Genomic DNA, 14,564 nt, shown 5'->3' on the forward strand with positions numbered 1-14,564 from the left:
AATTTTCGACTGTGAAAATCGATGTGGCAAAAAAAAAAAATTTTTTTTTTTTCTATCCTTCTTTTATTATTATTATTAAAATTGTTGTTGTTATTGTATAGATAGAACTCAGCCTGAATATATATATATATATATGTATATATATGAATATTGTAGAAAATATGTGTGGAAAAATTAAATTTTCTCACTCATACACATATACAATTGATGAGAGAAGAAAAAAGCACACACTTTTGTTATAATGAAAACTTTATAATATTTTTATGAAAGCTTTTGAAAGGATTTTTAGATGAGAAGAATAAAGAGAAAAAGAAAGAAGTAGAGAAAAATATAGAATTTGGAAAAAGGAGCTGAAATTTAAAATGTAAAAAGAATAAAAACAGGAATTTCAAAAATTATGGAAACAAAAAACAAAAAGCTTAAAAATGTTTTTTTTTTTTTCTTATTTTATTTTTTGTTTTTGTTCTTACTTCTATATCAATTTTACGTAGGCGAAATATTGCGCATGTGCTAAATAATTCTAGATGGGAATTCACATTTGTTTGCATTTTTGAATTCTCCTTGAAAAATATACAAAAAGTAAAAAAAGAAAATATTCAAAAACAAAAAAAAAAACATTCATTGTATATGTATGTCACTATGTGTATAATAGTTCCCTAAAAAGTTTTCAATATTTTAACTATTTATAGCTGTACCTACATATAACATGCAAATTCATTGTGAGTGGAAGGAATAAAGTATTAAAATCCAAAATGGATGGGTTTAAAAAAAAAATATGTGACGGATTTCATGTGTTTTAAATTTTTTTATTTTATTTTTTATTTTTTATTATTTATTCTCTATATTGTTGAAAATATTGTTCGTTGACTCTTTGTATTACACATCATCTTTTGAAAGTCATGTGTATAATATAGTTTCAGTAATATGTACATATGTTTGCTTATACATATACAGTCGGAAATTCCAGGTGAAAGAGAATTGTCAAAATTATGAAAACTTGCTATTTTGACTGAAGTAAAAAGTACGTTTAGATGAACAATTGCTGAATATTTTGTATAATATTTTGTATATATTCAAAATTAAACCCTATATCTTAAGATGATGATATTATTTTGCTCTTTTTAACTTTAAATGTTTAAATATGATTTTTAGTTTTCTATCAAATTGTATCGTATCCTTTAACATTCTCGACGATTATTGTGGAGTTAACAAGTTGATAGAACGTGAAATAATTAGAAATTAATTATTAGAATATTTTCATATTCGTATAAAATCAAAACGATATATGTATACACTTATTACATTAAAGATTGCACACAAATCATCAATAAACTATCAAAATTTTTAATTGGTTTTATTGAAAATATTATTTCATAATAATTTTCAATGTAAAAATTGTTAAAACGACAATTCATTTATTTTATTTATAAGAATAGCCAACATATTCATATTTTTATGCTCAACATACTCAATATAAGTTGTAAAATAGTCAAAATGCTGTAAATTATATTAATACTTAGACAGTTTCTGTTGTAAACTTAAAAAGTTTATATGCTAGTCATTACTTCCTCAATAAAAACATTACTTATTTTAAGGGCTTACGATCTGCTGTTGCCTTTATTATGTGCACCTATTATTATATTTTAATAAATGCTGTAACTGAATCAAAAGTCAGCCAAAATTGCTATCAACAACAGATAGATAATCAAATAGTTCGAAACATACATTATAAATTCTTTGCAGATGTACATACATTATACATACAAAATACATATAATATACATTTGCACATACATAATAAACAAAAATATGTTTAACTTCAAATACATTTATTCTGTTTTCTGTTTACATTAAATTTCATATTTCTTTTTATTAATTAAATCTTTTAGATAACAGATGGCGCACCGAATATTAAATGGATTATATGTATATGTAATTTATTATTACAACTTTTGCCTGATAGGAAAATATCAACATAATATTATGTAAAATGTAATATTTTTGTATGAACTGCAGTCACATCATATAACAGACACTTGTTATACTTGCTTGGGTTACACTTGCGAGTTATACAAAATTAAAATAGAGCATAAAAAAAGCTGGAACTTATTTAAATTATTGGTAAAAATTAAAAATTACAAAAGAAAATTATTAAATTTTAAATTTTACCTGTAAAATATAAAGTATAAACAATAATTATTATTTAATTTATTAATATAAAATTCACAATATAACAGATAATATAATTACATGTATATGGTTAATGTTAATCTTTCAATTTTAAGAATTTTTACTTGTTTCTAAACAATCAATTAATTGTTAATTAAGAAATTTATTTTACAAACTATAGCACTGAAAACAATATAACAATATTAATATAAATTTTAATAGTATGTGATATAAAAATTTTATAAATACATAAATTATTTTCTAAATGCATATTTAGATATTAATTATTAAGCACACTGCTTTTTCATAAATTGTATTCAAGATTTAGATCTTGCATTAATAGATATTTCGTTTTATCGACTCTTATATTTTTGTCATCGATTAGTAAATTTTTCTTAAATTTGACCATGATATTGGTATCCGAAATCTTTCTTAACTCATTTCTATAGTTGCTTGTATTCTGACATTTATATTTTAACATTTTATTTTAAACAAAAACATTTTATTCCAATCACATAGCCACCATTTAATTTTCCTTTTGTTATGCAATATAATTTACACCAATCCTTATTTGGGGTATTAACAGCTTTTTTTCTTCCCGTTGGTGGCTTAATAACGTAATCAATTTCGGTTCGATGATCATCAGTTTTCAAATTAATATATTCGTGATTAGTTATACGTTCGTCATTTACAGATGATGCTGACGAATGAATACTGAATATTCCAATTTGTAAAATTACAATTATTATGAAAAATAAATTAGTGATATACATTATTTATTTTTTAATAATTATATTTCAAAAAAGCTGCTCCTTTTTGTTTTAAATTCAACCCTTTGTTTTTTTGCTTTATTTTACTGGAATATATTGCCAAATTAATACTTTATGATAAACTGAAAAACTGCTATGAATTCCAAATTCTTTTATAGGCAAATTTCATTATTATATACAAACCCTCCTTTAATTATTATAGAAAAAATAAGGAAAAAATGCAATAGTATCAACAGCTCATTCCTTACATATGAAATTTCCTAAAAAAAAAATAAAAATTTCAATTGTATTGTGGGTGAAATGAAAAATGAAGAAAATTATCCAAACGAGCCATTCAAATTAAAATGTATATATTAAAGCATTGCTAAAAACTAGTTGGAAATATTAAAGAAATATAAAATGATCGTGACATTGAATAGAGAAAGTAGATCAGATAGATAATAAGTTTTTAGCAACAAAATGCATTTAATAAAAATAAAACCAAATGATACGGTTATCTTAATCTTATACATATATTTAGTGGAAAAGCCGAATTCATCTTATAACAATACTCACATTCAAACATTTACTTAAGTAAACATAATGATATACAAAAAGTTGTATCAGATAGACATGTTGCATTGCACTTATGTAAAACAATTTTACTTTCGCTTTCATTTTCAAATACAATGTAAGCACATTTGTGATATACCAACTCGTATATATATATTATACATGAAGGAAAACTGGTAGAAAAATTAAAATCATTTGAAATGCTAATAGGAAAATTGTATAATTTAATATGCAAAATACATGTTAAAAATATCGCTTTTAAGATAATGTAACCTAATAGTAACTCTATCCTTTATGAGTAAAATAATAGTACTTAAATGGAAATTGTATGATTAAATTTTTATTTACGTAAATTTAATTTCATACATAATTGTATGATAACTATATTATCATACATAACGATAGTTAAATTTAAAATTGTTCATATAATTAAAAGTATAAAAATTTTAAAAATTTTCTAATATTTTAAAATTTATTTTTGAGATAACAGTAGTGTAGGTTCGATAAGTTAACCAACTAAAAAAATATACTTTCCTATTGTAAAAAATTCATGGGTTTTTGTAAACATAATTGAGTCGGAAGAGAAAATGCCATCAGATTAATATTTAAATTATTTAAAAGTGCATATACTGATATTGAATTCGATTTTTATAAGAAACGGAACATAAAAGCTTGAACGATTTCTATAATAAGACACTATTGAAAGCAATTTTTTTAATAAAAGTTTATTAATAGAAAATTGAATTTGTACAATCATGTAATTCATGTAAATCATGTATCGTGGCTCGGCAATAATTTTATTCAGAAGAATGTCTCATAAAAAAATATTCATAGTAAAGTTGGGGATCTGTGTTCATTACATCAACAGGTTCTTTTTTAAACAGCATAGTATGGGTTTTTTTTCTCTTCTTTTAGAATGAAAATAATTAAATAAAAAATGTACTATTTTAAAATGATTGCATTATTTATTATGCGCTGATCGCAGGTGGAAAATTCTGTCCACATCTCGCAGGTGAAAGCTCTGTCTTTAGCAGTCTACACGGGACACTGGTCGAAAGCGGAGCATGCGGCTAAACTGGTATTGCCCTTCAACACAATTTGTCGTACCTACCGGAAAATGGAAAAGAAGGAGATTATTTTTCTCTATCTATGCGAATGTCCGGCTCTGGGCTAGGCCAGACTGGTCACTTAAGGCAGAACATCCACGATGAATATAAGAATCACGGATTTAGATAGATTCCTCAAGAGAACCGGGCGGCTTAGATAGGCCACCTGTAATCATACTCTCAATGACGGCCTAGCGATCACGTGGTAGTGGAGGCACGTTTGTACTTATTGGGGTGAGATGGACCTGCTGCACTGGTCACGTCAACCAACTAACCGATGAACCAAGCTAAAATCATATTTTAGCATTTAATATTTTGAGCTGGCTAATAATATGTTAATAAAAACCAAGCTAGTCAGGGCAAAGCTTAGTGTACTCTCATTCTATAATGTATATTATCTAACATGCTTCCAACTTAACTTGCAACAAGAAAGGTACACTGTTTAAAGCAATATTGAATTTAAAATTTTGTATTTTTTCGTTTAATATTAAATATATTTTTGTTCCCTTCGATAAAGTGAATTAATTCAATGATATATCTTTTTTTTTGTAAATTTTGCATATTTTGTTTCTCTAATTAGAAATTCATAATTTCAATTTAAATTTAAATACCTTAAACTTTGATGTTTATTTGAAAATTTCAGAATATTTCTAAAACTATTTTTCTATAAAATAAAAATCAATTCATATGATTAAATATTTATTTAGGGCAAGCTTATTGTCAATTCTATATTACTACCATATAGTTCGGCTTTAATACGAAATCTATTAATACCATACTGTCAATGAGAGTTCATTACAACTCTAACTTGAATATAAATTAATTAAGTTTGAAAGAGGGGGAAAAAAATCTAAAGAAAAATTAATCAAAATTTTGGTCTTAAATTTCAAAGATTAATTTTTATAAGTAGATTAATTAATTATAAGTTTTATAATTAATTAATAAAATGAAAAAAAAAATGTAACACATTTGGTTTAATTTTTCATGGTTCTTTTTATTTGCCACATTCAGTAAAATATAATATAGACAAGATATGTGAAATTATAATGTGATTGATTGCATAAAACACAAAAGAAAAATGGTTAATATATCAGTTATATTTTTAAAACTTATAATAAAAAAAAAAGTAGAATTTTAAATTTAACCAAAATATCCAAAAAAAAAATTAATCACAATCATTTTCTATTACGATAAGAATGAACTTAACATATAATAGCATTTAATAAAACGGTATAAAAAATATTCTAAATTAATTAATATTTTATACATTTTTTAATTTTTATTAATATTCCAAAAAGAATACACAAATTTACTTAATTATACATATATAATTATGTATATATGTTTACATATATATTTATATATATATTTTTGAATTAATTAATTTTCATAAAAGAAATGTCTTCGTTGTCTTCTTTGTTGTCGTCTTGATGCTGGATTTGTTTCATTCTGTCTTACATACAAAATGTTCGAACTAACAACAATTGATTCACTTACAACACCATTATGATCATAATCTTTATCAACTTGTTGTGGTGATGTTGTAATTAAATTAGAATTCCGGGCTAATATTATTCCAAATAATAGAATAAAAGTGAAAATTTGCGCAATCCATTGAATAAATTTCATTTTTAAATTATAAAAAAAAAAATTAAAAAACAACTATGGTTTTTTTTTTTTTATTGCTGCAATTATTATCTATATTAGTATTAGTTTATTTATGTATATAGAAATTTTGTTCACGTATAAAATTTATAAAAAAAAGTCGTAATGCGGAACCAATAAAAAAATTTTAAAATTTTTAATAAAATTATAAAAAAAAAACTATATTCGAAAGCAAAATAATATTAAAATAAATTATTCGATGCTTAACAGCTATATAAGATCAGTCAGTATACTATGTTATAAGTAGAATTTATACCGCTCTCCGATATATATATATTTTGTGTGTGATAGCTATGTAGAATACAATATGAAATCTAAATATAAACTGATTCAAGTTTTTTAAGATTGAAACTTTTTATACACCCAAATTAGACTTAATATGTATCAATGTGTTAATTTTAATATACATGTATATATATATATATATATATATATGAATACATATAATGATTGACACTAAAATAAAATGCTAAACTTTAAATTGCAAATTGATTTTGAAAAGGTGTTCTCATTATACAAACTTATACCTACGTACATTTACTATAATAATATTATGATGATTGATGTTTTGTGTGTGTGTATATATGTATATATATATACGAGTATAAAATTACGTTTGCTCTTTTCTGTATTAATATTATTTGAAAAGTAAAAGGTATGAGAATGGCGATATTTTGTTCTCTTTATTGCAATAAAAAATTTATGTTTTTCTCTCGTTTTTTTTTTCTTTCTTCTTTTGCTGTGGATCGTGTTCCTATTTTATTTTAAATCTTTACTAGAAAGGAGTTTAGAAATTTTTTATTTCAGTATTTTTCAGAAAAATATAAAATTTTATTCTTTTGAACAAATAATTTATGCATTTTTAAATGGAAATTTAAATAGTAAAAAATTAATTTTCATTTATTGAGTGAAAAAATCAAAATCTGTTCTTGTAAGTTCATATAAATTGAAGATATAAATTTGGAAAAATATAAGAAATTTGTGTTTTTGATAGACTCTCGGTTATATCATGTGGAACGTATAAACAGTTTTCTAACAATAGGGTTAATTTATTAATCTACGGTAGGCTCGTCACCTACCTAGTAAACTCAATGACGTCAGAAACTGGTTCATGGTTATATACAATAATCATACACCAGCCCTATGCTCCTCCTACGAGCGAAGTGGGATAAAAAAAAATTAACCTATATACGTATAATACGTTAAACGATAACATTTCTAAATTCTTTCTGATTTTAGCTCGTATGCATTTCAAATCAGATTCTGTATTTAAAAGCTGAATTAGTTGTATGTGACAATAATTTGTATTAATCCCACATTAATATTAATTTCATATAATCGTTAGTCTTATAAATTTAAGAACGAAAGAAAAATTAAAACCGATAAATTGTAAGATATCTTCTTAGTAATAAAGAATTGCTGAATACTATTATTAAATTTTGCAATAAGAAGATGCATCAGATAACAAAAAATTTTTTAGCTGCTGAGAAAAAAAGAAAATGAGTCTTCAACAATGTTTGTATATAACTAAATAATCTTTAAAATCTTATGCGACATACATAAAAATTCCCCTGTTTATATAAAAATTTTATATTTAAATAAGAGTAAATGATTATACGAACATGCCACTGTATGTATGTACTCGTATATATTTTATTTAATAAAATAAATAAGATATAAGAATATGATTAAATTCGCATTTGCAGTCTTGACTGCGAGAGGTCTTATTAGTTAAAACTAAAGCAGCACTGCCAAGAAAAATACTGGTATCAAATTATTTTGATATACTTATTATATTTTTTACAAATTGACTTCTCTACTTATTGAGGTTATGATAATTAAAGCAGAAAAAAATTCATGTTGCGGATTTGACACCAAAAACGGAATACTTTTTGCAGCAAACTACAAAAACGTGCTACCGTTACAGATTTGTATTATAGAACTGCAAACGCGATTTCAGCCTATGTTTGTCTAGAATGCAATTCATTTGAAAAATCGACAAAATTTAAATAAAAATAGCTAAACTCTAGCTTTCACCTTTTTCCAATTTAAAGAATATAGGTTATCAAATTGTATATTCTATACGGTATATAAAACAAATGAAAGTCGCCATATACAAGTGCAGATTGTCAGGGACTCAATAATAAGAGCAAACACAATAATTTACTTTTTTTCATCAAATTAAATTTTATTATATTTTTGTTTTTTTTGTTTGCTTTAACTTTTTAATTATTATTAATTTTTCCCATTATTTTAGCTATAAATAAAGTTAATAAATTTTTATATTATAGCAAAATTTTATAATGTTATAATATTTATATAATATAAAATTTGTTTCGATTTTTTTTCTTTTTTTTTTTTATGTTTTTGTTTTAATTTTATTTTATTTACCTTTTAACTATACTAAGTATATATATGTATATATATTTTTTACAATTAATTATTTTTATCAATATTATTCACAATTATTTAAATCGTTCCCTTTTTTTTATTTTTTTACAAAAAAAAAAATTATATATATATTTATATTATAAAACTTATATGAAATTATTTTGTATCTTTTATTTTAATAAAAATCAACACTAAAAAATCAACTACAAAAAAAAAATAATAAAATAAAATAAAAAAATTAAAATTTTTTGTTAATCAAATAATACACAAATATAATTGATAATTATTATCATTAAATAAAGGTTTTTTTTTATTGATTTTTAATTTTTTTTGTTTTCTCTACAACTAAGTTAAAAAAAAATTATTTTGAAAATTTTTTTTTAAAACTTAAATTCTAAGATTTCTAAAATTAAAATTGTGCCGCTTCCTATTTATATTGCAAGAGTTTCGATTGTTTTTTATTTTTTTTTTTCAATATTATATGGTTTATAAAGTAAAATATATATAATTATGACTATATGTAATTTTAAATATTCAGAATTAATTTTAAATATTCGGAATTAATTTTAAATATCCGGAATTGTTGCTATACAATCTTATTAAATAAATTTATCAATTTTGAAATATGAATTTAAAAGAACTTTAAACATTATAATTCAATTGTATTCCATAAAATTCAATTTCTTGTTAAAAATTTTAATTAGAATTAAATTTTAAGCATTTATTACCATTCTAAAATTCAGTCATGTAATTTTTATTTATATTAATATTTAAATTATAAAAATAATTAATTAAAATTTTTATTTGTAATTGCTCTTGTATATTAAATGCGTTCCCATAAAATTAAATATGAATCCTTTAGACACAAATGCATGTTATTCAAATTATAGAAATTAAAAAAGAAACAGAAGAGAAGAAAATCTTTCTTATACAATAATTAATAAAAAAATTATAACAATATTCTTAAAAATATTAATTCCATATATTTAAATTTACATATTATGGGTAAATTTTTACATTTACACCTTAATATAGCCATATAATATTTAATTTTTTGTTTTCTTTAATATATTCGATCACATAAAAACATTTAAGCATTATGTTTTTATTGTAATTAATTATGTACTTTATTGAATGGCACAAAATTTATTATTAATTAATTTTGTTTTTTTTTGTTTTTTGATTATTAATATTTACTTTGTCCATTAATTGTTATTTTGATCAGTTAAATTATTTGCTTTTATTCAAATTTCATTTGTGCGTATTTGTTACTCAAAGATGGTAATTATTTTTACTAACTGTAATTAAAAGAAAAAAAAATCTAAATATTTAATTATTATAATTTATAAAATTTAAGCTGGAGTTGAAAATTCATCTTTGAGTTAACTAAGTCAATTACATAAATTTAAAAACAAATTCTTTAATTAAATAAATTTTCAAATTACTTTTTAATAATATTATTTTTGTTTTTTTTTTTTTTTTTTGGGCAATAGATTCGTTATTATGTTAAGAGTCATATTATGAACACCTATTTGATTCACTGGTTTCTTTCAGACAAAATATAATATGTTAAATTATAATTTATAATTTATATAAAAAAAGAGAGTGCATTACAATGAGAAATACAAGAGTAAACAAAATTTATTATAAAACATCGATTTGCTGTTAAAGTTAAAATAAATGTAGAAATTTATTTTTATTAAATATTTGAAATGAAAGCTTGCAAATATTTGAAATTTAAATTCGAAATTGCAATAACAATGTATTTCTGCACAATATTAAGTAATTATTGTTATTCATAACAAGAATATTGTTCATTTAATTCATATTCAGAAGTAATACGGAGTATGGGGACGGGTTTTGAAGTCAGTTTTAATTTGTTTTTAAAGAATTTTTAATTTCGTTCAAGCACTTCTTGTTTACTGATTTATAAGAAATTCTTTGTAGGAATTATATTTCTCACAGATATAATTAATTTGATTTAATTTTCTAATAATAAAATAGCTGTTATAGAATCAAATCGAAAGATTCGATTGAAAGAAAATAAGCACGTTTCTACTTCTTTGCTTCTTTTTACTTTAAAATATTAAATGAGTGTTCATAATATACACGTTTTAAAATTTAATATGTGCAAATATATATATGTATGAATAGTTTTTTTTTTTTTTCATTTTTTTCATTAATCGATTTTTAAGGAAAATTATTTTTGATATAAAAAATTTCGTTCTTAAGTCAAACTATCACAGATTATCAGTTACATTGCTAAATAATTTTCTCTTAATCTATAATTATTATTATTATTAATATTGTTATTATTACTTATTTCATTAATTTTTTTTTTTTAATTTTAGATTTTTGTTTTAATGTTTAGAAAATTTTTTATCATTTTATTTATATAGCTCTATATTGTGTAATATTTAGAAAATTTAAATAATTTTTTAAATAATTTATTTTATAATCAATAATAATTAACAGGCATCATTGAAAAAAAAAAATTTTTAATTTTATAAAATTATAAATTTTTATAAAATATTTTATTGTATTTATATTATTAATATAAAACACTAATTTTTATAAGTTTTTCTTGTTTTATTTTTGATTAATTTTGCTAGTTTAAATTTAATTTTTAAATTAATTAGTAATTATTTTAATAAATTTAAAATGTTTTACTAATTTTTTAAAAATTGGAAGAGCTTTGATTTCATGAAATTTTAAAGTATCAACTCTTAAAAGATGTAAAATGATTTTAAATTTAAAATATTTGAATTTTGTGTTAAAAAATTGTGTTTTTCGTTTACAAAATTTTGTTACTGAAATTTATGGAAATTCTCAAAAAAAAAAACATTAAAGTAAAGCTCTACCAGTTAAAATTTTATTTTAATATTTCTTTATGAAAAATGGCAACGAAAAAAAAAACATAATGAAAACAAAAACATAAATTTACAATTTATTATAAATTAAGATTAAAAACTTAATTAAATGAGTCTTTCCTAATTAAAATTAATTTAATTTTATTTTTAAGAATTCCTTCATTAGTTCAATATTAATTTCGTGATTAAGTTTTATTTCACATTTTTGTTTTTTTTTTTTTTTTTTTTGTATATTTCATGGCAAGTTTAATTTTTCCTTTTTTTTTTATTATTTAATATATAATTTAAAAATTATTATCTCCTATATCAATTAGTATTTATATATATGATATATATATATATGTATATTAATATTCTATATGGATTTCTTATTATACAGTCGTTTCACTTTTATGTAATGGTTGAAGTTCTCTTTGTAAATCATTATAATATTCATGATCAGAGCTTGTTAATTCACCTTCAGTTCCTTGGGTATTATTCGATGAATTACTACTACTTGATAAACTAACAGTTGCTGTTGATGTTGGTCTACTATTACTTGTTATAACAACTGGTATACCAATTGTTTGTGTTGGTACTGATGTATCTGTGTTATTATATTTTAAAGAATTAAATGCAGATGTTACTGGAGTTGATGTTATGGCAGGAATTCCAGTTGTAATACGATCTATTGCTGCTGGTAATGTACTAGTACTACCACCACTATTACTACTACTGCAAATAATATTATTTGAACTACCATTATTTTTATTAATGTTAGCTGAATTAACACCATTCATCAGGTACTCAGGATTATCAACGCTTGCTGGAACACCAATTAAATCCATATATCCACTTGGTGCTGTATTATTATTCTGACATGTTGGCATTAAATAATCATCTTCGTCAACAGGCAAATCTAAACGTAAATTTCCAACACCAACTTCACGTGCATTTGAATCAGTTTCATCATCTCCTGATGATGTTTTATTCATAGGATCTTTGCAATAACGGATTATCTTTGGCATACCATCATCACCGATTGCTAACTGTTCATTAGCACTACTTGGTCCTGGGCGACCATTTATTGTTCCCATTGTTCCAATACCACTTGACGATTTCGGTGGTGATCGGAAATAATCTTCAGCTTCGACAATTGGTTCGGGCCCATCTAATGTTGGTGCTAATTTTCTAATTAAGTCTTTCTCATCTTGACTTGTATAGGAGGGCAGTCTTGTAAATTTATCGCCTGGTATAACTAAATATCGGCCAGGATCTCTTGCGAATTCCGCAAAAGCATTAACTAATTGTTTAAATGTTGGACGCATTTCAGCATCTAAATGCCAACATGATAATAGTGTACAATAAATATCCAATGAACAAATTTCGGGTTGTTCTAATTTTAAACCGACTTCGATCAAATCTGGAATGTCTTTAGCTGGAATTGTATCATGTGGACGAGTACCATAAGTTAAAAGTTCCCAAATTGTGACTCCATATGCCCATACGTCCGATTTACTTGTGAAAATTCTATGACGAATACATTCTAAAGCTAACCATTTGATTGGCATTTTACCACCAGCTGCTTTATATTCGTTGTCACTGTTTAACAATTTGGCTAAACCGAAATCAGTAATTTTAACACAAGAAGGTGTTTGTACAAGTACATTTCGAGCAGCCAAATCTCGATGAACAAAATGACGTTCTTCTAAATAAGCCATTCCCCTTGCTATTTGGGTTGACCAATTTAATAAAGCTTTTGATCCGATCTTGTCCTTATTATTACGAACATAGTCTAAAAGGCAACCTAGCGGCATTAACTGTGTTATTAACATCATTTGTGAAGTCATGCATACTGCCAGAAGTTTGAGTAAATTGGGGTGTTCCACTGAAGCCATAACATAAGCTTCATCAAGAAACTCTTTGCTTGATTCTACACCGGAACACTTTAATAACTCTTTAATAGCAACAGGTACTTTAACATTTTCGTTTTCTGGTACCCAAACACCTTTATATACTCTGCCGAATGCTCCCATTCCTAATATACCACCTTTTCTCAATTCTGCTTCTTTAACAATTCTTAATTTATTTAAGTTCGGTGCGACATTCGAAGGTCTTAATGGTTCGGAATCTTCACAACCAGCCAAAACCATTGTCATCTTAACAGCTTCTTTTTTGGCTTTAGTTTTTTGTCGACAAGAATAAGCAACAACCGCTAGTGCACAAAAAACGAGGAATAAGACAACACAAGCTGAAATTAAAAATACAGGGGTATCGGAGCCGGCACTTAATTTTGATCCCCTTGCAGGTTCTGCAGAACAGAAAGGTCCTATATCTTCAAAATTTTTATACGGATATTCCTGGGGACATTTTTCTGTACAATTGAACAGAGTTGTATTATCATAAATGTTAGATCCTTCAGCAAAGACTTTGAAATTTTTGCATGATTTACAGTTATTTTCACCAGGTCCAAAGCAACCTTTACATTGCGGATGGCACTGGAAACATTCTCTTTTTTCTTCATCTGCATATAAATGAGGAGCACATTCGTCTTCACACTGTTCCCCGAATTTGTACCCAATGCATTTCTGACAAATTTGTCTGTGGAAACCATAACCAGTGCAAATTTCACAGCGAGGGTGGCATTTTCGACAAATTGCTTTACCACCTAGTGGTTTCAAATAACCCTGTTCATTCGGCAGAACATATTGGTAATAATAACCATTTGGACAGCTTTCATTTTTGTGCAAACATCTATCATAGATATTGTCATCAGACATAACAGCTTTATCACAGGAATTACATGCTCCTCTTCCAATTGTGTTATTTGGTCCTGTGCAGCCTTCTTCACAATTTGGATGACACGGTTGGCAAATACCATTTTCATTGTACTTATCAAACGGGCATTCAGTAACACATTTATTGCCGTCACGGAAGTTAACACATTCTATGCATTTGTCTGGTCCTGGTCCTGTGCAAGAGATACATTCTGGGTGACAACTTTTACAAGTTTTGTTATCATACTGATACGCACTAAAATTAAACGGGAATATATTAAAATT

General features: G+C 24.1%; 1 protein-coding gene across 1 annotated transcript in view; it reads right to left on the reverse strand.

The window, feature by feature from the left end:
- Positions 1 to 11,752: 11,752 nt before the first annotated feature.
- LOC129610729 (epidermal growth factor receptor) overlaps positions 11,753 to 14,564 on the reverse strand; it is a 96,841-nt gene continuing 94,029 nt past the window's right edge. The window contains exon 6 of the mRNA XM_055523398.1: positions 11,753 to 14,535. Within this exon, the coding sequence (XP_055379373.1) occupies positions 11,895 to 14,535 (2,641 nt within the window). The 3' untranslated portion in view covers positions 11,753 to 11,894. The remainder of the gene's footprint in view (positions 14,536 to 14,564) is intronic.

Source organism: Condylostylus longicornis, unplaced genomic scaffold (assembly GCF_029603195.1).
Source record: "Condylostylus longicornis isolate FDR11 unplaced genomic scaffold, ASM2960319v2 ptg000048l, whole genome shotgun sequence".
Classification (NCBI taxonomy): domain Eukaryota; kingdom Metazoa; phylum Arthropoda; class Insecta; order Diptera; family Dolichopodidae; genus Condylostylus; species Condylostylus longicornis.